The sequence below is a fragment of the Delphinus delphis genome, chromosome 5, assembly GCF_949987515.2.
Source record: "Delphinus delphis chromosome 5, mDelDel1.2, whole genome shotgun sequence".
Taxonomy (NCBI): Eukaryota; Metazoa; Chordata; class Mammalia; order Artiodactyla; family Delphinidae; genus Delphinus; species Delphinus delphis.
Genome location: NC_082687.1, coordinates 30,282,690 through 30,308,334, shown reverse-complemented (window position 1 = coordinate 30,308,334; position 25,645 = coordinate 30,282,690). Strand labels below are relative to the sequence as shown.

Sequence of the window (25,645 nt, the reverse complement as noted above, 5' to 3'; positions counted from 1 at the left end):
CCAGCCTGGTTTTTGGCATTTCCAAAGGGAGACAGGCCTCATGAGCTCAGAGGTGACCAGCCCTCCTGAATTCCAGGGCTATTTAGACAAAAAACTGTGATGTTATCATAAGACGTTACTATGTTCGACATTATTTTTATCATAGGGATTAAGGAAAGGCTTTCAAAGTAATAATTGTCCCATTTTCAGAACTAGCTTTCTTTATATTAATCTAAATTAGTGTTTTAATAATGATTCCTATAACATGAACATTAGGGGAGTTTGATGTACCTTTTCTAATCATGTACAAGACTCCATCACATATACCTGATATCTTACTATAAGCTTTTCATCTCAGATTTTGGTAGAAAGTCCTTAGTTTTCTGAAACAGTCATGGTGTGTTTAAAAGCAAATGGAGCCTTAAAGAGCTCATGATAGTAAATGCTTGTTTGTCTTGAACTAATGAATATGTAGTACAAGATAAGAGGAAGCTGGAACATCATGGCATTTCTTCAAATAATATAATGTTTAATGCAGCAGTCATTTGCTAAAAAATAGCATAGCCTGCATGTTTCATTAAATGGTATTTACACTAGCAAAACGCTGTGTGTGTGTGTGTGTGTGTGTGTGTAAGAAAGGACAAAACAGAACCTACTGTCGATCAAACACTGACTCACAGCTACCACGTTGACTTTCAGACCTGTGAATGGAAAAGGCATACTAGCTCGACAGCCTCCTCCCAAGGGGGCCCCTGAGAGACCACCTCCCCCAAAACTTCCTGCAACCAGAGCAGCAGATAAAAAGCTGCCTTTTAATCGGTCTTCTTCTGACATGGATCTTCAGAAAAAAACAAGTAACCTGGCGTCTGGACTCTCAAAAGCCAAGAGTCAAGTCCTTAAAAATCAAGATCCGGTGCTGCCCCCTCGCCCCAAACCAGGACACCCTCTCTACAGGAAATACATGGTAAATGTAGCTTTTAAAAATGTTTGTGGTCAAGAGGTTTGTCCTAAAGTATACGTAAGATCCTTATTTCTTAGAAAAAGATGATGAGACAACTGTGGAATTGCCCCTTGACACTGAGTGCTTTAGACAAGTAGGCCATGTTTAAACCTAGGTCTTTTAAAACAGGGTTTCATTATTAGGAGAAATACAGGAAAAGGAAGTAGGGCAGACAAGGATTGCAACCTGCTGTCTGGCTTGACCAAACAGAAACTCTGAAAAACCTGACCCAGTAGGTTACACTGATGGGAGTATCTCTGCCAGATATTATATTCGTATCTTGATATAGTTTATATCTTATAGCTGCCTTGCCCACAGAGTAAAATTTGAAGTAGAAAGTTCTTATTAAAATGGATGGTTTTTCCCTCATTTTCCACTTTTGTAAACCTGATTATCATGGTCCATTTAATAGTTACCAGTTAGAAGTTTTCATCAGTAATTGAGATAGTTGAGATATTAATTTTGTTCCCTTTGAATGTTTTTCTCATCATATGACCTTAAGCCTTTGTCTTCGGAGTTGATGTGCTCTCTCTATTTTGGTCAGGTTAACCTGATGAAATCTAGAACAAATTAAGATGATAAGGAGAGCAGGGGTGTTGGCACTTTTTAAAACAATTGTACAACAGTAGGTCTTAACAAGAACAGCAATTATTCATTTCATATTGTTCTACATTTCCATCACTGAGCTGGAAATTGTTTTCACTTTAAGCAATTTAGGATTTTTTTCATCTTCCTAAGGGAAGGGTGTAGACAGATAAGAAGGAGGTGTAGGATATTCATATATATTCATATTCATTTAAACTGATAAAATTTTAATTGCTAAAACCCAGGGGTGTACTTTGGGATAGGATACTTAAAAATAATGAATAAATAAAAGCAGTAGCTGATGTGTTGAATACTTATAAGCCAGGCATTCCTCGAAGCACTTTATGTATAAATAACTCATTTATTCCTCACACCAACCCTGTGAAGTAGATACTATTATTATCTCTATTATACAGATGAAGAAAATAAGACTCAGAGAGATTAAGTAGCCTGTCCAGGGTCACACATCCAGTAATGGTAGAGCCAAGATTCGAACACAGACTGACTGGCTCTGAGCCCATGCTCTTTACCATTAGGCCATACTAAGAAAATAGGGTTAGTGGGGCTTCCCCAGCGGTCCAGTGGTTAGGACTCTGCGCTTCCACTGCAGGGGGCACTGGTTCGATCCCTGGTCGGGGAACTAAGATCCCGCAAGCCATGCTGTGCAGCCAAAAACAACCCAGAAAATAGTGTTACTAACTGTAAAGTCTCCGCTTGCATTGGCTGTCCCGTGTCAAGAGCCTCATTTGGGGGAATGAGACTTCGCTTATAGGTCTTAGCATAGCGGTATCATGTCAACAAAGCATTTGAACAACTCAAAGAAATTAATAAATTCAAAATGACGGTGTATTAGTGTGTCTCTTTACGAAATAATTCCTTAAATCCCTCATTGTTCCTGTGGCCGCCCCACCATTAAATTGCTAACCAGGGTAACCTGGGTACCTTGGGCGCCCTGGTGCTCTGACAGAGATGCTGGGGAGCAGCCCCCCAGGGCCACACCCTCGTACTCTACAGCTTTGCTCCCGAGTGCAGCCTCCCTTTCCTTTTTGGAAGCGAGCTTGTGTGATCCCATGTCCTGGGCATGCCTTTTATATTGCCCAGGCCCTCCGACCCGCGCTCAACAGCCAGAATTTACCAAGGCGCGGGGAACAGAGTTCTCTGGCCAGAGTAAAAGCCATTCTAAGATCAGACAGAGCTGAGTGGACCAGGAATGACTGAGGTCAGGCAGTGAGATGGGTTTAAGTAGATGCTTGTACCAGAGCGACTGCAGGAGCAGATGAGATTGAAGGCGGATGGAAGCGGCCAGTCCAACCCCGCAGGGGAGGCACCAGTCCCCTATCAGCCGCCCCTGAACTAAAGGCCGTGAGGTCAGGTGCTGAGTGTTTACCCTTCCGACGCCCTGGGGACTTGGTGGACCTTGTCCTGTAGAGCAGAACTTCCTGGATGTGGTTGTTAAGGGAACTTTAGGCCACCTTCAGCTGCCAAGGTCCTGTGGGCTCAGCCCCAGGCCCCCGAGGACTCTGAGCAGCCTGAGAAACGGCAGCCCCACCAACTAGATCCCGAGCTTGAGGAAGCCGAGTGAAGAGCTTAACTGCGGGAGGTTATACTGCAGGCGAATGTGCCAAATCCCCGCGTGATCAGCCGCTTAGGACGAGGTTATTTGATCGTGAATAATCCTTTTATTGGTTTATGTTTAAGCTGTCTGTGCCTCACGGAATTGCCAGTGAAGACATTGTCCCGCAAAACCCTGGAGAACTTTCTTGTAAGGTAAAGTACAGCTCTTTCTTTACTGACTAATGTAAAAAAAAAAAAAAAACCTCTGGCCTCTGTTACTGTTTTACACGTTATTATAAATGCTTTAGGCTCCAAAGATTAAAATGTGGAAAGAGTAATAATGTTCTATTAAATAATAATTGCTTCAGAGAGTGATATCGTACCTTCCAGCGTGGGGACGTCCTTGTGATACTGAAGCAGGTGGAAGGTAATTACTTGGAGTGCCGGAAGGGAGCCGCCGCTGGCAGAGTTCACCTGTCTCACATGAAGATCATCACCCCACTTGATGAACATCTCAGAAGCAGACCGAACGTGAGGAATTAATATTGTACCGCCTTCATATCACACGTGGCAGCACATTCCATAGAACTATTAATTATAGCTCATTCTCAGGTTTTTATTAGCACGTTTATTTTAACCAGAGTAAAAATTACGGTAGCGTTTTATTCCATTTTAAGAGTAAATTACTTCTGAGAGACTTGCCACTACCATACTAATCACTTTGATACAGAGTGACTACCATGTGTTTTGCCTTTCTCGCATCGTGCTGACTTACAGCAGCCAGGACACTCAGTCATTAATTTTCAACCGTGAGAGCTGTTTATTTGTGAAGTAATGTAAACATGTTTACCAAAGTACTAGAGATTAGTTTTCTAACAGAATGGATAATTATTTTAAAGGCGGCCCTAGAAATGCTAAGCCTGACATTAAAAAATACTTCCCTTTAAGATTTAAGCTTAATATAAACCTCATTTCTCTGCTTATAGCCCATAAACATAATGAAATGAGATGTTCCAACAACCTGAAGTCACAATTTAGGCCTAACAATTTGTCGAGCCTGATTTTTTTTTTTTTTTTAAACTTCACAGTTATTTAATCTGCACATGTTCCAGAGAACCCCCTCCACCCCTCCCAGCTCCCCTTCTCCAGCCCCTCAGTCCTGGAGTCCCTAAATCAGCCCAAGGAGCTGTCAGGGACTAGAGGAGGCTGGATTCTCAGGCAGAACACAAAGAAGGGCCCAGGGGCGTGGCCCAGCTCTGCCCAGCACCGGGGCAGCAACAGCAGCTGTCTGACCCAGAGGAGCTGACTGTTAGTGGGTGCGGAGGGCCAGCTGCCCCGGGGGATGGCCCAGAGCCATGAAGGTCACAGGGAGGGGCCTCCACTGGCCCCTGGAGTGCTCTGCGGCACAGGGCTGGGCTCCAGGGTAGCGGGAAGAGGCAGGTCGGAGAGGCAGGCCTAGGCAGACAGCAGCTCCCGCCGTGTCATGGGGAGCAAGATCCGGAGGGGCCAGCAACACTGCCAAGAGCCCGCGGAGGCACTACGGGCGGAACACGGCAAAGGCCAGAAGACTGTGGAGCAGGGTGAAGCCGGCCAGACCCAGAGTGGCGGTCTGGGGAAAGAAGGGCCGGTACTGGATCTGGCAGTCCCAGAGCAGCAGCAGCTGGCCACCTGCGGCCAGCCCAGAGGGGACTGGCTCTGACCCCGGTGGGCAGGGTGGGTGTGGGGGACCCTCCCGAGTGAGCACGTGGCAATGGAGAATGCAGTTAGGAGGGAGGTGAAGGCTGCCCAGGGTCTGGGTGTCGTCTTCTAACAGCTGCCCTTCGTAGATGAGTCGCACATGCTGTTCCCGGCCAGGAAATTGGGTCCTTTTCAGGGAGCCGATGGTGTCATGGGGCCAGGCCCTGGCCACCTGCTCTGAATCGTTGAGGAATTTCAGCCGAAGTACTAGGGGCTCCTGGGGAGGCTCTGGAGGCGGCGGCGTTGCTGGGAGCCCCACGCCAGGCTCTGGCTGTGCAGCCTGACCTCTGCGTCTCAGGCTGGGGGTCTCGGCTCCTGGGGCCTCCCCTCCGATGCTGTTGGTGACTGCCATGGCTCCTCTGGGCTGTGTCGGTGTCGGGGTCCCTGACGGCTGGGGCAGTGGGTCAGCGCCCTCGGCAGTGTGTGCTGAGGCACAGGCGAGAGCCAGCACCGGAAGGCAGGCACGCACGCACCGCGAAAAGGATGGTCACCTCATCACCCACCCCTTCGGTCAGGGCCACGGCACCTGCCTTGCCCGCTGCGCTACCGAGCTGGAGAGGCACAAAGAACCCGAGAGGGGCTGGCTCACCCGCCAGGAGCCCTCTGAACTTCGGGGGGCGTCTGACCCCACCCCACCCCAACTCTCCCACAGTCCTCATAGCTCTGCCCGCATACCCGAGCCCCGCCTTGGGACACGGACTGCTCTGACGCCCCACGTACCCCTTCCCGTCACCAAATCCAAAGTCATTTTTTGTAACCTAAGATCTAGGTCTTTAACCAGCTCCCCAGTTCACCCAAACACTATTCCGAGGTCAGGGCCTTGACCTTCTAAGCGACTCTCCCTTAAATTCAACCCCCACCAAACTGCACCCCAAAGCTTACCTGTTCTTCCCGCCCAGGTCATCCCAAAGTTCACCTACTCCTTCGTCTCGTTGACCCAAAGCTTATCTACTCTTCCGTCCCTAAAGTTTCTCCAAGGGGGAAAAAGGTGGTCTCTGCACACGCCCGCGCACTCGCGCACACACACACCCACACCGCCCCGTTACCATTTACCCAAACCCCGACCCGCTTCCCGAGGCTTCCCCACACCAAACGTCAACCTGCGCCCTTTGGCAAACTGGAACCTCCGAGGGTTGCCACCCCCCGCCCAACTCGGCTCCTCCTGGTCAGCTCACACCCCAGCCCGAGGCAGCCCGACCCCACGCCTCCCCTGGAAGCCTCTCCACGCCCAGCCTGCTGCAGGACCCCAGATCTCGCCTGGGAATCTGAGACTTCACCCTCCCCGCCCCCGTCCTCCATCACCGCTCCCATCTTCCCGCCCCACACACCCATCCCCGAGAGGTGGGAGCGCCAATATAATGATTACTGAAGGTCGTTTGTTCAGCAAGAAAAATGCCATTGGACAGTTTATAGAGTTATATATATTTATTTTTATTTTATTTATTTATTTATGGCTGAGTTGGGTCTTTATTGCTGGGTGCGGGCTTTCTCTAGTTGCGGCGAGCGGGGGCTACTCTTTGTTGCGGTGCGCGGGCTTCTCATCACAGTGGCTTCTCTTGTTGCGGAGCACAGGCTCCAGGCTCATGGGCTTCAGCAGCTGTGGCTCGCGGGCTTTAGAGCACAGGCTCAGTAGTTGTGGCTCACGGGTTTAGTTGCTCCGCGGCATGTGGGATCTTCCCGGACCAGGGATCAAACCCCTGTCCCCTGCAGTGGTAGGCGGATTCTTAACCACTGTGCCACCAGGAAAGCCCTAGAGTTATACTTTTAAAAGAGCTTCTTAAGGTATCCAGTTAAATTTTCACTATCTATTAGGTAATGTAGCAAACATGAAAAATGAGACCCATCTGTCATTTAAACCAAGTAAAGAACTTCGTTTGTCATTCAGCCTAGTTTTCATAATCTCGTCCAATTCTTTCTTCTTAGAAGGCAGCTTATCATTTGACGTTTGCTAAGAAACTAAAAATTTGAATTTTGGAGAGCAGCAAAGCTATGTCTTACGCTAGTTGCAGCCGGGATACTGAGATTTCTGACTTGGGTCCACACGGGGAGGGTTCTTCTGTTAACTCATTTTCTCTCTGTTTTGATGTAGCATAACATCTGTCACCGCTCTTCTTCCTCTCTCAGAGCACACTGATGGGTAACCATGGGAGTGGTACTGTCAAAAAGCTCTCCTCGATGAAAATAGAAGCTGAAAAAATTACAAGTTGTTCTTTTATAGAAGCCCACAGTTTTGTCCACTTGAAACATTCATACTCAGGCTTGTGCTGTAGACTGGCAGAGAGGTGGCCGCTGAGGGCCGACAGCTGGTGACACTAAAGTGGAGCCTCTCTTAGGCTCTGGGTCATGGCTAACAGGACATTTTTTTTAGAAAAATAAAACTTAACCTATTTGAAAGCTTAGTTGTAAGGTAAATATTTCTAAAAATGTGTTATGCTTTCCCCTACCTGAGTCAACAGAAGGCACTGCAGATTATCAGTTGAGGCTGGGCTGTCAGAGCTGGGAGGCGGGGGATCATCACCTCACTTGGTTCTCAGTACAGACGCGGGTTTCAGTTTCTCTCCCACTACCTGAGGCGGTGATTTGACCTCTCTGAACTTCATTTTTTTAATATGTGAAATAATATGTGTGGTAATTCCTCACAGAGTTGATTATACAATTGATTTATCATTATGATTCCATTTATATTAAGTCCAGAATTGGTAAATCCAGAAGGTAGATTAGTGGTTGCCCAGGGCGGAGGGGAGGGTGAGTGGGGAGAGACGGCTGATGGGTGGGAGGCTTCCTGAGGGAGTGATAAAAATGTTCTAAAGTTAGATTGTGGTGATGGTCACACAATTCTGTGAATATACTAAACCTAGGTGCACTTTAAATGGGTGAATTTTGTAGTATATGAATTATATCTCAAAGGTGCTTAAAAAATTAAATGAGCTAATTAATGCATATAAGGTGTTTAACACAGTGAGTAGTGCATAGTGGGTGAACAGTGAATATCAGCTTTTTTTTTTTTTTTGGCGGCACTGCGCAGCATATGAGATCTTAGTTCCCCGACCAGGGATAGAACCCGTGCCCCCTGCAGTGGAAGTGCGGAGCCCTAACCACTGGACCGCCAGGGAAGTCCTGATGTTAGCTATTCTTTTTACTCATTAGTATTAACCATTATAGCCATACTGTCATACTAGAAAGAGCTTTGAAATATGTTGAATTTTCCTCCCAGATACCCACCCTAATGGTATGGTGTGAGTTGTACAGACCCCTGTGGGCAACCCTGTTCACCTGTGCCTCTCCCCCTTCATCTGCCAGGCCAAGGTGATGAGCAGCATTCCAGGGGTAGCCATGCATGGAAGGCAGAGAAGGGAAACTGGGAGGCCCAGGTTACTATCCCACCTCTTCTACCTTCTCAGGCTTGTGTTTAGATCTTGGTCCATCTGGAGGTTCATGTTTGTGTTTGGTGTGGGGTAGGTCTCTGACTTTACTTTTTCCAGCAGATGGAAAGCCATCTAGCCTAACACCCCTTAGTGAGCGGTCATTCCTTTTTCCACAGATGTAAATCAGAAAAAATGAAAACCACACATACACACATGTAATAAATTGTGTAAATAATAATTTTTAAAGCCCTCTAGGCTTAAAATATCTCACAGTTCCTTTCCACAATCCCTGAAATTCCCATAATGCCCATTTATTTAGGGAAAAGCGCTGAGCATCCTCTAAGAAAATGTCAATGTTGCTTTGGTAAACTAATACACTGAGCTGCCATTAACTGTTCCTCTATTACCATTCAGCTGACATGAGAGAAGACAGCGTGCCTGTGCAGGTGCGTTTTGACTGATTCAGAAAAGAGTCGAGCAAAGGTGCTGCAGGGCAGAAGTGGAAGGAGTGGACCTCGATCCCTGCTGAACATCATGGCCAGGGGATGGGCGAGCCCTGAGGGGACAGGAGCCATTGAAGGAGGGAAGAGAAAAGAAAGGGCACAGGGCTTCCCTGGTGGCGCAGTCGTTGAGAGTCCGCCTGCCGATGCAGGGGACACGGGTTCGTGCCCCGGTCCGGGAAGATCCCCCATGCTGCAGAGCGGCTGGGCCCGTGAGCCATGGCCGCTGAGCCTGCGCATCCGGAGCCTGTGCTCTGCAACGGGAGAGGCCACAACAGTGAGAGGCCCGTGTACCGCAAAAAAAAAAAAAAAAAAAAAGAAAGAAAGGGCACAAAATTTGCCTTCATTTATTCCACAGGTTTGCCAATGTTATAATTTCAAATAATATCCTTCAGTCAGATTTGATGATGTTGATGTGGATAAGCCTGTCTCTTCATATAAAGAAACTAAGAATAACAGCTGCCTGTCAATAAGAAATGGTCACTCTTCAAATTCAGCTTCTCCTCTGGCCAGTCTAAGCACTTGGTTAGATGGATAGAGAATACTGAATTCTCTTTGCTAGTTTACTTAGAATTACTGGTGAATAAACCGTTCAGATTAAATAGGAAATCCAGGCCAGGCATGGGAGGTAGCGTTGGCTTTCAAATTAGAGAAAGCATTCAGTTAAGTGGTAATAAACGAAATGGATTTTAACTTTTTGTGAATTATACTTTTGTGGAAGTCATTAGCTCTTTTCATTACAAAAGACGAGAGCATAAATTGCAGAACTTCTTTCTTTTCCCATCTTAATGAAGAGACTGCTTTTAAGGCTCTGTTCTTAAGGTTTAGTCCTGATCACAGTTTATGGGAAAAGTGACCCTTGAAAGGTAAAAAGGTCAAAAACCACTACTTCAGGATAGAATAGGTACTGCTTTTAAAAAAAAAAAAAAATTAAGTAATTTCCTTTTGTTTTACTCTCTTGCTTTAAAAAATGCTAAGGGATATTATAATTGAGAGTTATTTCTGTTTTCCTCTGGCAAGGACACATGCCTTTTCAACTTGGTAATGATTCCCTTGTGTGGCTCAACTGTGTGGTTTGCATCTTGCACTCATAATGTAATTGTGTCAAGAGGACCCTAATGAGGAAAAATAAAATGGTCTCAGAGTGAATAATAAATCCAGCGTCCATCCTGCACACTCCATTCACCGCCCTGTTTTCCCCCTAAGGATCCAAGCCACGCTCAGAAGCCTGTTGACAGTGGTGCCCCTCATGCTGTCGTTCTTCATGATTTTCCGGCAGGTAAGGACGTAAGTAATAAAGTGGTAGAACCTTAGGATCTGGGATCAGGCATCCTCCCCAGGTTAACCTCTCAAGGACATCCTTCTCATTTTCTGCACCAGCAGAGCCCTGGACTGGAGAGGTCATCTCATCCATCACCCCACCTTCAGGAAAAGTCAGTTGTACTGAGGCATTCCAGAAAGCTTAGCTGTAATAGCTTTGCCTTTGAAACTCCCTGTGACAGAGAGAGGAGGAGTGTTTCCCTTACAAATGAACAATTAGCAAATCGCCTACCAGTTGCAAACTTTTTCACTCTTTCAAAATGGGGTACCAAATACCAGTTATAATGAAATTAATTTGAATTTAATAAGTGGAGTTCTTTTCTCCTAAGGGTTGTAAAACCAACGCACATAGCTCAGCTATTACTTATGAAATGAGTATAAAATAAAAAATAGGGACTTCCCTGGTGGCGCAGTGGTTAAGAATCCGCCTGCCAATGCAGGAGACACGGGTTCAATCCCTGGTCCGGGAAGATCCCACATGCCGCGGAGCAACTAAGCCCGTGTGCCACAACTACTGAGCCCACGTGCTGCAACTACTGAAGCCCATGCGCCTAGAGCCCGTGCACTGCAACAAAGAGTAGCCCCCCCAGCCACAACTAGAGAAAGCCTGCATGCAGCAACGAAGACCCAGCACAGCCAAAAATAAATAAATATAAATAAATAAATAAATAATATAAATTTTTGTAATCAATTTTTAAATACCTTTTATATCCAAGGCTACAAATAAAATAAATTCCTGATTTATTTATAACCTGTTTTTTATCCACTTGGTAGACTGATTTTTATTTCACTGTGAGTAAATTTATTTGCAAAAGAGCTGTAGGACTCCCTTAGTTAATATTTTGAGATTGAAATGATTTTTAAGCATGGTTGAGAATAATATGAATATTATACCATGTCTATAAAACTCTTTTCATTGTTAAAATATGTATTCAGCAGAGGGTTTATATTGACACAGGAAAAATCCTTGGCCAGCACAATGTTTTGTGTGTGTGTGTGTTTAACCATTTCCTATCAATCAGTGCCTGGTAAATATATCTAATTTGATCTTAAAAGAGGAGGCTCATAACAACGATATCCAGGAAAAAATAATATATTTTTAAAGTCAATTTGATTAGTATAACCTGTTCTCAGAATCAGTAGAACATACTGCCTCGGTGGACAGAACTAAATGCTACTTTAATCAGATCTGCAAGCAGGGTAATTCATCATACATAATTATTTTATGTTACAGAGCAAGTTGATGATTTGAACCTCACTTCAGGAGAAATTGTTTATCTTCTGGAAAAAATAGGTACAGATTGGTACAGGGGGAAATGTAGAAACCAGACTGGTGTATTTCCTGCCACCTACGTCAAAGTGATTGTAAGTAGATTGTGCTTGTTTAAATTGGTCATATATTCAGTGAATTCTGTGTAATTTGCAGTTTGGAAAAAAAATAACCAGAAGCCTAGATTCTTGGGTTCTGGTTCTCTCTCTTCCATTAATTCATTTGGTGTTTGAAAAATTCAGAAATAAAGGTTTGTTCAATTAGATACTAGTTAATTATTCATATATTATGGAGTATTAGCACTTAATGCTTAAATGCTATCGGAAATCCTAAGGTGAAAAACTACAGGTCCACTGGTGAATCAGCTATTCTTGGAGGGTTGATAAGCACTTGAGGGTATATGTTAATTCTTTGCAACATTCGGCAAACAAGAATTAAATGAGGGGCTTCCCTGGTGGCACAGTGGTTGAGAGTCCGCCTGCCGATGCAGGGCACACGGGTTCGTGCCCCGGTCCGGGAAGATCCCACATGCCGCGGAGCGGCTGGGCCCGTGAGCCATGGCCGCTGAGCCTGTGGGTCCAGAGCCTGTGCTCCACAACGGGAGAGGCCACAACAGTGAGAGGCCTGCGTACCGCAAAAAAAAAAAAAAAAAAAAAGAATTAAATGATACTGGATTGTCCTGAAGGAATGTTTGTTCTCTGAGGTTATGGTACCACTTCTCCTTTTCTTTGGAGTACATTTCGTTACTGGTTTCTTTCATCCTTTCCATTCCCATTTATTTCAACCTTTAAAAAAATAGATTTGGGAATACCAAAGTACTTTCATTGGCGGTAATGGTCCATTAATGATTTTTCACATAATAATTCCAAATCTGACTGGGAAACATATATTAAAGTGTCCGAATTTTATACACCCTCAAAGCCTAACTTGTGTAAGTAGAGCCCTGAGTGCTAAGCCCGGGTGGCTGAGAAACATGGGGATGAAATCAGACTGCCACTTGAACGTTTATATCAGTAGGAAGAGAATGACTCAGTCTCTAATATAACTTATCGATACTGGAACATATCAATAAACCTGGCTTAAATAGTTGAGCATTAACTGCTTTGCAGGGTGGGGGTAAGAAAATGATTTTCCATTACATCAGAAACTTAGCAAACAAATATAACAGAAAACCTGTATTTTTCAAGTATGAATGAGGTTGAGTCTCTTGAATTACGAAGTGTGGGTCTTAAAAATTGTCTGGTATATAAAAATTCCCTGATTCTTTGGAGAAATCCAACCACATTCTCTAAATTAATATTAAAGAGTAATGTTAGTTTTAGCACTCTTCCTCATTTTTCTTCTGCCCAATGTAGCAGTACTTTAAAAAGCACAATTACCACACTGAAATCAATCATACTGAATTTGCCAGATTATTGGTGTAAGTGTTATTTCTAAGCCTACAAGTTTAAAAAATTGTTTTAAGACTTCGAACTTTTGAAATTCATTAAGAAGGGCACTGATTTATTTAATGTAAACCTCAAAGCCTTAAGTAGTTTTCAGACTTATGGTGCATTATGGTCAAATATTTCATCACAACCCAGTTCTCTGGAGCCTTGTAGATGAGTTATTATATAAAGTGCTCGCCTCTTAGTAGATGCTCACTGAGTACTAAGTCCTCTCTTCCTTCCCTACTCACGTTGAAGGGGAAAAAGTGTTCCAGGGTTATGAAAATGGAGAGAATCCACAAGTTGATTAAAAGATTTTATTTTAGGGTCATGAAAGTATTGCAGAGTTCTACCAACAGTTTGAATAGGTGTCTATGTAGTGCCTGATGCCTAGTTTCTATCCTAAGCCCTCCTCACCTGAAGTTTTCAACTTAGGGGATAAGGGGTAGAGTATACTCAGTCAGGGGTAGAATGACATTAATGTGCTTATTCCAGCAAATAAGAGGATTGATTGGTTATTCAAGGAAGGCTACATCACAAGTTACGCATATTTTTAAAAACCCAAATTCTGGATTTCATACCTTCGTAGCACCTGTGGTACATTTCGTCGGTTTAACACCTAGCTAAACTGGCTAACTTTAGTCATGAATTTGCTAATTACTTAGCTTAAATTTATCTTATTAAAATCTGAAAGAATACAGCTGTTGTCTTGATTTTTGTCTTTACTAGACTGATGTTCCAGGAGGAAATGGGAAAAGGGAATCCGTCACATCTCATTGTGTTAAGTAAGTTTTACTTGTGTTGTTTTGCACAAGATACAAAGGATGTGAGCATTTATGTCATACAGAATAAACACTTCAGATGTATGATTATTCAGATTCTCAATGTGTCTTTTTAATTATGAGGAAAACTACTTGTTTAAAAATTCTGGTGAAATTGCAACATGCTGATAGAAGCAACTCCCCATATCAATACAGGCCATATAGACAGGCACAAACAGTCTATCCCGGTGTGTCCCACAGCCTGGCCTCACCCAAGCAGAGAGGTTTCATCATCCAGGGCATTTTGTGTTGCTTCTGCTGTTTATCTACCAACAGATTTCTAGAAGGTTCAAATATTTTTGTCATAGTGTTAGGGAACTGCTGACCGAAACCACCCACCTTGGCTAGGCACGGTGGTAACCACTTCTACGAGCTGTCTCACAACAGGAGGTCCTGATAAGGAACTTGCTGCTAACCAGGAGAATTCAGGAGGGGCTGAAAAGAGGGAAGAGATACCAGCCCATAATATGTCTTGTAAAACTAACTAGAAGAATTCAGGAGGGGCCAAAGGGAGGGAGGATACACTAGCCCATAATATTGTCCTACCAAAGTCCCAGAATCCTTCACACTGGAATGGTGCGCTGAGGATGGGCGCACCACCAGGAAGGACCCTCAGTCAGACTAAATATGGGCCAACCAAGATGACTGGGAAGAGACAACCCGGAAACTAACCCCATTACCATAAAACCTGAGACTGCGAGCCACGTGGCAGGGCAGTTCTCCTGGGGTCTCTTACCCCACTGCTCTCCACCCAGGCGCCCCTTCCCAATAAAGTCTTTTGCTTTGTCAGTACGTGTGTCTCCTCGGACAATTCATTTCTGAGTGTTAGACAAGAGCCCACTCTTAGGCCCTGGAAGGGGTCCCCCCGCTTCCTGCAACAATAGAAAATATTTAAACCTGATAGAGGGACTTCCCTTGTGGTCCAGTAGCTAAGACTCCATGCTCCCAATGCAGGGGGCTCGGGGTCAATCCCTGGTCAGGGAACTAGATCCACATTCCGCAACTAAGAGTTCACATGCCGCAACTAAAAGATCCCGCATGCTACAACGAAGATCCCACATGCCACGACTAAGACCCGGTGCAGCCAAATAAATAAATATATATATTTTTAATGAACAAAAAAGTAAACCTAACAGAAATATGAACCCTACAAAAACTGCTAGGCATTTTGTATTGTTTTGTTTTTGTTTTTGAAAGTAAAGGAAGAGTTAATTTGGAGGGGTCGTCTTTATGTTTGAAGACCTTTCCGTGAATTTATGTACCCTTTTCTGCATCACTGTAACTCCTTTGTGATTTAAAACATTGCCACAATGCAACTATATATTCCAGTTAAATGAGCAAATTAATAGAATTCAGTACCTGCTGAAGACTGTAAACCTGTCTTTGAATCGGTCAGACATAAGAAGATATGCTCCCTGAGGACTTCAGAAAATAAATGCAAAGGTTATCACAAATAAGGAAACTTCTGATGCCACAATAGTTTAATTCTGTTTCAGGTTCAGTTTTTCTCCTATTTTTAAGCAGTGTTTACTGTGTCAGCAGGTTGAATTTAAAGTGGGCTTTCATGGCTGTTGATGCATTGACCTGACTTAAATCAGACTTAGATTGGAGCGAGTACCCACCTATTCTCTTCAGGCAATTGTATCTCCTTAGTCATAGCTGTTGAAACTTCCTTTCTAAAGCCTCAAATCAAAAGTTTGGGAATCAGTCATGTCTTCTAGGGACACAATTTCATCTCTGTTTTTATCTTATTTTCAGTCAAAATTGTAGATCATTCTAATTCTCAGAAATGAAGCCTTTTTAAAGGAGATACAAACATAATTTTTAAAACAACAGTGTAAGATATAAGATTAAATGTTATAAGATAATAAGCCGAGTTTCTGTTTTCTTCGAACCTTCTAGTTTTGAAGGCCATTCATCTATATACACAACTCACTGATTCAGCATACATTGAGCATCTACCCTGCCCAGCTGGTGCCCATTGCATTTCTGCCATGGAAGTTTGATGTCTTGCCCTGAGATTCTCAGGGTTAACACTCCTAAACTCAGTGCATTTATGACTGAGGGTTCAGACTTGGCCCTGGATTACTGTGGCCCAAGGATACAAAGCCAAGGAGACTGGGGAGATTCTGTCATGAAGAAAAGGTGATCAAAAGATGTGCAACATTAACCAACCACCAGCTGCTTATCAGGGATTCTGCCTGTACTTGTGACCTTGACTTTAGCCTTTCTGAGTGAATAGGTTCATATCTAAAAAGTAAGGACTATCATTTAGAAATATAGCTTATTCTTTTTCATGGAAAATTTTAAACTATGCCTAGTATACCTTGTTCCACAGTAAACACAGAATAAATATTTATTGAAAGACTAAATGAAGGTTTTAAAGCATTCTGAAAGTTAGTACTCTCTAGTTTAACCCACAAATGTGGTCTTCTTTCTTCAGAGGCCCAAGATGTGTTGCTCGATTTGAGTATATTGGAGACCAGAAGGATGAGTTAAGTTTCTCAGAGGGAGAAATTATTATTCTTAAAGAGTATGTGAATGACGAGTGGGCGAGAGGAGAACTTCGAGAGAGATCTGGGATCTTCCCCCTTAACTTTGTGGAACTCATTGAGGATCATCCCACCTCTGGTACAAATGTTTTAAGTGAGTACAGAGAATATGGTTTTTTATTATGTCCTATCCTAATTCAAATAAACCAGATAATAGGTTAATTCTTAAGTTGCATAATAATCTACATTGCCATATTTTTTAAGGTAGAAGGAAAAATGATTTTTAAATGGTCAACATCATTATTGGGATAGTCATTGTTGTGGCAGTCTCTCAAAGAGCTGGCTTTGGTGTTTTAGGTAGTTAGTGGTGGCTTCATATTAGAAATGGCAGAAAAAAAAATCACTGACTTTCAAACAGAAATGGCCTATAGAATATAACTAATGTGTATCCTCCTTCACCTTACAGTAAAGGAAACAAATCTGGAGAGGGTAGTGCTGGGCAAAGTTATACAGCCAGTACATGAAGAGACTGATCTGGAATCCCAGACTTTTCACTCTCCCCCCAAAGTTTTTCTCCAATACTATATGGTCTTTACAGCTGAAGTTTTGACATTTTTTTAAAATACAGGCACAAAGGTACCACTGAAAACCAAAAAAGAAGATTCTGGTGCAAATTATCAGGTAGGCTGCTTGAATAGATAACTGTAGTGAAAGCCAAGTTTTATCTCTGGGAGGACTATTAAAATCATAATTATCAAAAGAAAATGTTATAAATCATTTTTTGTGTTTTTTTTTAAATTTATTTATTTATTCATTTTTGGCAGTGTTGGGTCTTCGTTGTTGTGTGCGGGCTTTCTCTAGTTGCAGAGAGCGGGGGCTACTCTTCATTGCAGTGTGTGGGCTTCTCATTGCAGTGTCTTCTCTTGTTGCGGAGCACAGGCTCTAGGCACTCTGGCTTCAGTAGTTATGGCACGCGGGCTCAGTAGTTGTGGCTCGTGGGCTCTAGAGTGCAGGCTCAGTAGTTGTGGTGCACGGGCCTAGTTGCTCTGCGGCATGTGGGATCTTCCCGGACCAGAGCTTGAACCCATATCCCCTGCATTGGCAGGTGGACTCTTAACCACTGCGCCACCAGGGAAGCCCTGTAAGTCATTTTTTAATTCATGTAGCAAATATTTGAAGTAAACAGATGATTAATATCTTTATTGCATATAGAGCTCGTACAAATGAGTTAGAAAGACATGCGAACCCTGATAAAAAACAAGGAGAGATATTATTAGAATATTCATGAAAGAGATATTATAAGTGGCTGATATTAAAAAAGTATTTAACCTTATAGTAATCAAAGAAATGCCTTGTAAAGAGACAATAAAATACCATTTAACGTATCTAATGAAGATTCAATACAACTCAACAGTAAATAATTATAAGTATGTGAATGTTAAAACAGAGAAAGTGCAGATTATTGTTATCATTATTTTTATTTCTCACCCTAAGAAAAGGATGAAAAATGAGACAAGGTTTTAGTCACAAAGATGGTCATGGTGGTGTTATTGTAACAAGAAAAAACTGGAAATAACCTAAATATGGTCATTATCGGGAGAATGTTCTGAGGACATTAAAAACTAGATTTGTAAAGTAAATGGCATGGGAGGAAAACATGTATTATAGGGAAGTTGAATATATAGCATAAAAAGACTATGAGGAAATGTGTTTGTTACCATTCAGTTGCCCTTAGGTAGTGAGATTATAGGTGGTTGGGTGTTCTTCCCATTCTTCATATATTTCCGAACTGCCAAGTGTTTAGGAGCATTTGTATTATTTTATAATGGGAGAGAGAAAAAAATGGATTAAAATTTTTACACTGTATAACATGGCTTCAGAAGTGTTTAAACTGAATAGGAATGTGGGTGACTTCCCATTGTTTTTTGTGACATTATTTTAGAAGAGTGAGCCTGATGGGGTCATTGTTTGTCAAAAATGTCAGTGGTAATTAGGCTGTGTGTCTCTCAATTCTTTCATCTTCCCCCCACTGCTAAAGTCAAACAGGAAAGAAAGGGACTACAGTTCTCCAAAAGGAAATGTTCACATGGTTCCCTGTATTTCTTGGGAGTGACAAGTACCGTTCTTTAGGGTTGGTTACCCAAGTACAGGAACAAAACGGTAGGGTTAGGGTTTTTTGTTTAATTTTTTGTTTTTCTTTCAAGCCATCAGTTGATGAGAACTTAAGATGTACCAGGCACTGTGCTAAGCATTCTACACGCATTACCTCATTTGATCCCCAAAGCAACTCTAAGATGAAGCTGAGGCTCAGAGTAGAGAAGCTTCTTGCCCAGTGTCAGCAAGGAGGTGGCAGAGCTGACTGGCGGGCTCCAAGCCTTTGCTCTTAGTGTTATCCTTGCCTCTCGCTTGGGCTTCTTGAACATAGGGCTCCCATCGTGACTTGGCAGTGATGCCTCTTCTCAGGGCAGAACCTTCTTCTGATGTGTTTGCAGTAAAAGCATTACTGTTGGAGCATTCCCCCACACTAGCCCACCATATCTGGGTGATTATCCTGCCAGCCTTGGAGCTAACTATGCGTCATAAAGTTAAAAGTGTGGGGACTTCCCTGGTGGCACAGTGGTTAAGAATCCGCCTGCCAATGCAGGGGACACAGGTTCAATCCCTGGTCTAGGAAGATCCCACATGCTGTGGAGCAACTAAGCCCATGCACCGCAACTACTGAAGCCTGCGTGCTCTAGGGCCCGCATGCTGCAACTACTGAAGCCTGAGCGCCTAGAGCCCATGTGCTGCAACAAGAGAAGCTACCGCAGTGAGAAGCCCGTGCACTGCAACGAAGAGTAGCCCCTGCTCACTGCAACTAGAGAAAGCCCGCATGCAGCAACGAAGATCCAATGCAGCCAAAAAAAAAAAAAAAAAATTAAAAGTGTGAACTAATGAAGTCCTGTGCCATGGAATCTGATAGCCTCTGAAACATGTAGAGACCTGGGAATTAACAGACTGCCCATTCTGATCCTTCCTAATTTAGATAAAGAAGAACCTCACTGAAAATTATATGCTTTGCCAGAATGTTTTCATAGTGTCATAAATACTATACACAAATTGCAAGCTTTTATCTAATTTTAGTGTAACTGTCATAGATAATAATTAGAAAAAAATTTTGCTTAAGCATTATATAGCCCTTTAAAGCAGAAAGTCACAAATTTTATCACGTCTGTCATTTAGAATTCTATTTTAAGAAAAAGTTATTGGAAACTTTTATTTCTGAAACTCAATAGTGACATAAGGTATTGAGTGATTTAAAGTGGCCTTCAGGCGTTGAAATCTTATGACCCCTTAGCTTTTTTTCCACCACTTTTTAAGCTTTGTAGAAATTACTCTCAAACAAAATCTCACATTTCTTACCAAACTTCTGATTTGAAACAGGAGAACAGTCTTTCTGCAGAATGGTGCGAAGCTCTTCACAGTTTCACAGCGGAGACCAGTGATGACTTGTCCTTCAAGAGAGGAGACCAGATCCTGATCATGGAACGTGTGGACTCCGACTGGTACAAGGGCAGACTGCGCGACAGGGAGGGCATCTTCCCCGCAGTCTTCGTGCGGCCCTGCCCAGGTGCGACAGCTGCAAGGAAGGCTCTTACCCTCTAAGGGAAGTGTGAGGCCTTTGAAATGATACATATTCCGTTTCCCTCTGGCCATGTTCAATTTAAGTTGTTTGCCTACATTTGCAAGTTGATTCATAAAGTCATGCAAACTTTCTTCATATAATTTATTGAAGTTATGGGGAAAAGAGATTTTAAAATGCCTTCAATTAATAATGGCTAATTTTGTCTCCTAAATGTTAATATATTTTGTATAATTTTTTTCCTGCTAAGACAGCATCCTTCATCTTGTTGCAAGTTAGGTAAATTCAAAATTAATTGGAAGTATTATGTCCTGGGAATGACAAGGGGGTTTCTTAAAATGTTCGACTTGTGTTTTAGTCCAATGTCTTTCTATATATTTGAATTTTTGGTGTCTTCACAGCTGAGGCTAAAAGTACGGCTGCTTTAGCACTGAAGGGGAGGAAGGCCAAAGCCTTGTATGATTTCCATGGGGAGAATGAAGATGAGCTTTCCTTCAAGGTCAGAATGTGTATCTTTTTGTAATTGCATTAAGCAGCTATAAATTTTGAAATGTCTTCCACTGAAGGGTGGAACATTTGGGTGGAGTACTGATCATTAGTCAAGAATGAACAGAGCTTCCCTGGTGGCGCAGTGGTTGAGAGTCCGCCTGCCGATGCAGGGGACACGGGTTCGTTCCCCGGTCCGGGAAGATCCCACATGCCGCGGAGCGGCTGGGCCCGTGAGCCATGGCCGCTGAGCTAGCGCGTCCAGAGCCTGTGCTCCACAACAGGAGAGGCCACAACAGTGAGATGCCCGCATACCGCAAAAAAAAAAAATGAACAGATCTCAGACCCTCATTCTAAAGGATGAGATTAGAGAAAGTGAATAGGGCAAATGTAAATTATCAGCAAGGAATTTAGGTACTTAAAGAAAGCCTGATTGATATCCATAGCACCACAGTCGCCTACCAAATTCCTTACTCCTTAGCCTTATAACACGTCTCACTAATGTTGGAGGTTTCATTGGTAGCCCTAGTAAAGGATGATCCTCTACATGGCCCTTGCAGCCTTCATGTCTTTGAAACCAGCGGAGAAATCAGGTGGCAACCACTACAGCTGGCCTCTGCAGCAGTGCCTCATAAGACACCGGAGTCTTGTCCACAAAGACACTGACTAGACTTTAGGGAAATGATCCCAAAAGGTTAAGGTATTTTGCACAAGTTTTTTTTTAGAAGCCTAAAATCTAATCTTAATCTTACTTCATCAAGGAAGTACCTTTTATTTTTTTAAAGTAAAAAGAATACTTCCATGATCCTGTTTCCGCAGTCCACAGTTCGACGGTGGTCAGAGGAAAGCACCCAGGGTAGTACTTTGGGATTGGGCCAGAGGAAGGAGGGTGGCTTTAGTAAGTCATTGCTGTCAGAAGAGCCTGTGTCAGACAGTGGGAAATTCTCCATTATCGGAGATGCTCAGAGGCAGGGGTGCCATAGAAGGAATTAAAGCATCCAGGAGTGATTGGACAAGATGAGACTTAAGACAGAGGGTACCCAAACAAGGTTTTCATCTGTCTACAACAAAATGAGGAAAACAGTGATATTGGGTATGTGCAGGCTTTAGGGGAGCCATGGAGAAGGGGAGGCATGCCTAGATATATAAGGTTGCTAACTTTTCTATTTTGTGATGGAGTTTTACTTTATTCTGAGAATTTCTTCCTTTTCATATTAAAATGTCATTTCTATTATAAAATATTATTAGTAAATGTATAGATTTCTTATGCAAAATTATAATTGGTAACCCTATATCAGTTTTTTTTTTAATTTATTGGTCCATAAAATCCAAATGTTTAGAAACTGTTGCCCTAGTCCTTTTCAATCTTGAGAGTCAGTGGCTCAAAATTAATTCCTTTTATCTTTACATAAAATGTTACTGCAAGTGAACACTCTGGATTCAGACTTTTGGGATATTATTTTGGCCTTCATTTAGGTTATGTCAATGTAACAGAATTCACAGTATCATCCAGAAGATAGGTTGTCTTCATTTTACAAATGCCTGGCTGTAAGCAAGACAGTTCTAGAGATTTTTAGTTAAGGGATTCTGCACCACTTTCAGAGTTGTTGATCATTAATATTTTATTAAATATCCACAGAATATTAGTAAATAAAACTTTTTAAAATTGTCCTAGCCCTCAGAAAACTGACATAGTATGTATGTATGGACCAGAGCTAAGAAAAATAATTTTAGTCAGTGATTATGTTATAGTTTAGGAAGTGGAAGGAACTTACTTGTTAGTCAGTGATTATGTTATAGTTTAGGAAATGGAAGGAACTTACTTGTAACAGAACCTTTGAATGCCAGAATTTTTACAGATTTTAGCAAGGTAAATTAATGACATGGGATAGTCAGCATTTTCCCTTAAGAAAGGCTTAAATCAAACCTGTTTTCCAAAGGGCAATGTCCTAGGGCTACAAATAAATCCATTTAGCCTGATAAAGATATTCTTAAAAGTAGCCAGGGTCATCTTGGACCATTATAGAATCCTAAACCCAGATTCTAAGCAACAGTTAGAAACCATAAAGAACAAAATAGTTCCAGGAGATAACAGAAGACATAATTTTTGAAATTGAGGAATTATAATTCATACACGAATAAGATACACAACCCTTTTGACTAACCTGATGAGGATAAATCATGTGCTGAGTCAGGGTGAAGCTCTTTAAGACAGGAAAGAATGCAAATTTGATATTGAGGCCGTGGAGGAATGGAATAAACCAAATGGTAGAGGAGAATACCATTATGTGGAAGAATATAGAGTACAAAGTGCTCAGGATGTTGAGAAAAGGCAATTGCAGTAAAAACCTTTCTAAGTAAAAAGGTCTACTATAAAACGTGGTGACCTCATGCCTAATAGCAATACAGGCCCTGGAATCACACTAGGTTTGAATTCTGTCTCTACCACTAACTAGACATGCAACACTGAGCAAGTCACGTAATCTGACCTTCAGTTTCCTTTTCTTTAAAATAAGGAAATCTATAAAAATATTTCTCAAAAATGGGGATAATAATAGTACCCACTTCTAGGACTGTGTTGTTGTTTAAATGAATTAATTTCCACTATTCTTAGTTTGTTAAAAAATAAAAATAGGGCTTCCCTGGTGGCGCAGAGTCTGCCTGCCAATGCAGGGGACACGGGTTTGTGCCCCGGTCCGGGAAGATCCCACATGCCGCAGAGCGGCTAGGCCCGTGAGCCATGGCCGCTGAGCCTGTGCGTCCGGAGCCTGTGCTCCCCAACAGGAGGCCGCAATGGTGAGAGGCCTGCGTACCACAAAAAAAAATAATAATAAAATAAAATAAATGAGTTAATTCCCATGAAGTACATAGAAGAGGGCAAGGCATACAGTAAACATATGGCTCACTCTCTCATCTTCAGATCTTTGCTTAAGTGTCACCTGGCTGCCCTAAAGAGATGGCAGCCCACACTTTCTGTCCTCCTCTGTTGGCTTATTCATCTCCCAACTCTAGAATAAGGTCTTTACTCTTTGCTGTATCCATAGTGCCCAGAATAGTGTCTGACACACAGTGGGTACTCAATAAATAATTGTTAGATGGGGAAAAAAAATTTTATATATATGATAGCTGGTATTTTTATTTATTAAAGAAGAATTTTAGATTACGAGTGGTGAATTTGGGGGGCACAAAATACAACCAGGAAAATAAAAGTGCAACAAGGGTGACAATGGCAAAGGAATGCGCTTTGACGAAAAGAGCATACAAGCTAATGGCATCATTAGGGTTAGATCATCTTTGTGGTACATTGTTTAATCCTCTTGGCAAATCAAGATAAATGAGTTATATAAAGAGGAGATGTACATGCCTCTCCAGGTGGGCTGCTTACCATGCTTATCCTCAATAGAAACTAATCATTATTTTCAATTCCTGTCTTCTTACAGGCTGGAGACATAATAACAGAGCTGGAATCTGTAGATGATGACTGGATGAGTGGAGAATTGATGGGAAAATCTGGAATATTTCCCAAAACCTACATTCAGTTTTTACAAGTCGGCTAAAGGTGAAGCTTGACTGTGTTCCTTGGCACAAGAACTCACTTGAACTATCACTTTGACTATCAGATATGTTTTTGCACTATTTTTTTAAACTGAAAGAAATATCTATGCTGTACATGGTATATTAGAACTTTCTGAAAGCAGAAAACATCTGATTTTGTAGTTAGCTTTCATTCACAGTAGAAACGTGCACACGGAAACCCATGAGCACATTTCTACCAAGGAGGACATCAAGCAGGATTAGCAAGGCAGGCGGACCCTTCCCCCGGGAAAGTGTCTGGTGACAGGGCAGCATGAGGACACTTAGAAGCAGAAGTTGCACTTGGACCTCTGTGTTCATCAGCACAAGTAAATTAACCTGCTTCTTCATTTTCTACTTTAGTTTTAAAAGAGGATATTTGTTATTCTACATGCTGTAACTATCAGGCCATGGTTGGTAACCTAAATTTCATCACTGATATTCAAATTAATTCTAACAGCTTGAGCGCATTATCCTTATTACTGGAGCCAAGCCTTGCTCCAGGAAAGGGTAGTTCATTGACTAGTGGGAGCCTTTGTGAGCACATGGTGAATCAGCTCACAGTCACCACATGCGCCTGTGGTAGCAGGTGTTTCCCCTTTGTCCCAGTGTTTGAAAGGTGTTGAAATTTGATGTATCTTAGTCAAAAGAACCAAAACCATCCTGAAATGCCTTGCTAATACAACTAACCCTTCCACATACCTACAGTACTTAATTTCTTTCCTCTGTGTATACTTTATGTTAACAGGGTTATTATAAGCACATTTTCTGAATCTGCAATCATTCTTTTGACAATTACTGGTACCCAAAGAAAAATTCATTTTCTTTGAGTTACCCCAGTAATATATAAAACTATGTCTTGTTATAGTGGTACATTATGAATCACATATATCTCAGAATACAGAGCAACTGTTAAGATGGAAAACAATGCCAAACCCCCAGCTCATTCTTCCAAGTATAATCAGAGCGAAAAATAATTTGAGAATCTGAAGGCTGATACTTTTGGGGTTGTTTTCTTTTTTCTCCAGCTCTTCCCTGCACAGTTATTAGAGTAAATAAAAAACCACTTTCCTGCTATCCATTGTTATGCATTCCAGGCTTAAGATAAAAGTGGTTCCTTGCAACACTGAATCAATTACAGTTTATGGGCTAAAGCCAGATAGGTCGAAGACAATCTTCCGAACAGATCAATGGAACAGAACTTCATTGAAAATGTAAAACACTTTCCCAACTATGTTCATAACTTTCTTCTATTTTTGAGAAGAGTTTCATATGCTGGGCCACTTTTTAGCTTTTGTTTTTGTTTCCACTGTCTGAATTCAAAGTTAGGCAGTAAGTGGTGAAACCATCATGTGAACACCATGTGGGGTTCTGTAAGGGAGGAGATATTTACTCTTTTATTAAAGCTCATTTCCCAGTATATGGTTAAAATTGATTTTGGAATATGGGGGCTGTTTGTTCTACATGTTTTGGGTAAAGAGGACAGTATAAAGAAAACTGGTCAAATTTCACTCAAGTTATTTCATAAGAAATGGATGACTTAAAGCATATTATCCCAACTAAATTCCTATTTGCAGCAAGCTTGTACAACAGCAGGAAAGAGAGAAGTGGGGGGGTAGTGTCTGGGATAGGACATGAGGTATATTTCTTTGCCTGTGTAATTTTAACATCTTATATCAAAGATCATGAAAACCTAGCTTTACTGGAGAAAAATATTCCTTTTAAATTTTGGCCTCTGTCAGCAGAATGATAAGTGCAATAGTTGTAAATCTACTTGACACTATAATAAACCGAACTGAACTTTTCAAAGTCCTTTTCTCATACATATTAGACTGAGGTTTTTGAGAACAGAGTTGGTATCTTATAGCTCCAGCCCTTTGCACCATATAGGCTCAATAGAGGGTTTTTGGTTGG

General features: G+C 42.2%; 1 protein-coding gene and 1 pseudogene across 5 annotated transcripts in view; one reads left to right on the top strand and one right to left on the bottom strand.

Annotated features, from left to right (window-relative positions):
* Positions 1–25,645, top strand: part of SH3D19 (SH3 domain containing 19) — a 192,616-nt gene that overhangs the window by 155,792 nt on the left and 11,179 nt on the right. For 2 of the 5 annotated variants that reach the window (XR_009519507.1, XM_060012135.1), the window contains exons 11-21: positions 679–943; positions 3,263–3,331; positions 3,509–3,649; positions 9,927–9,999; positions 11,275–11,405; positions 13,467–13,522; positions 16,002–16,204; positions 16,679–16,731; positions 19,474–19,660; positions 20,074–20,171; positions 23,599–23,717. Coding sequence is in view for 4 of the 5 variants with exons in the window: in XM_060012135.1 (XP_059868118.1) it covers positions 679–943; positions 3,263–3,331; positions 3,509–3,649; positions 9,927–9,999; positions 11,275–11,405; positions 13,467–13,522; positions 16,002–16,204; positions 16,679–16,731; positions 19,474–19,660; positions 20,074–20,171; positions 23,599–23,715 (1,393 nt within the window). In the remaining variant the exon portion in view is untranslated. Of the gene's footprint in view, positions 1–678; positions 944–3,262; positions 3,332–3,508; positions 3,650–9,926; positions 10,000–11,274; positions 11,406–13,466; positions 13,523–16,001; positions 16,205–16,678; positions 16,732–19,473; positions 19,661–20,073; positions 20,172–23,598; positions 25,152–25,645 lie in introns of those variants that run through there. The other 3 variants (XM_060012134.1, XM_060012137.1, XM_060012136.1) reach the window with 2 other exon arrangements.
* On the bottom strand, positions 3,658–5,518 carry LOC132425816 (transmembrane and ubiquitin-like domain-containing protein 1 pseudogene; annotated as a pseudogene).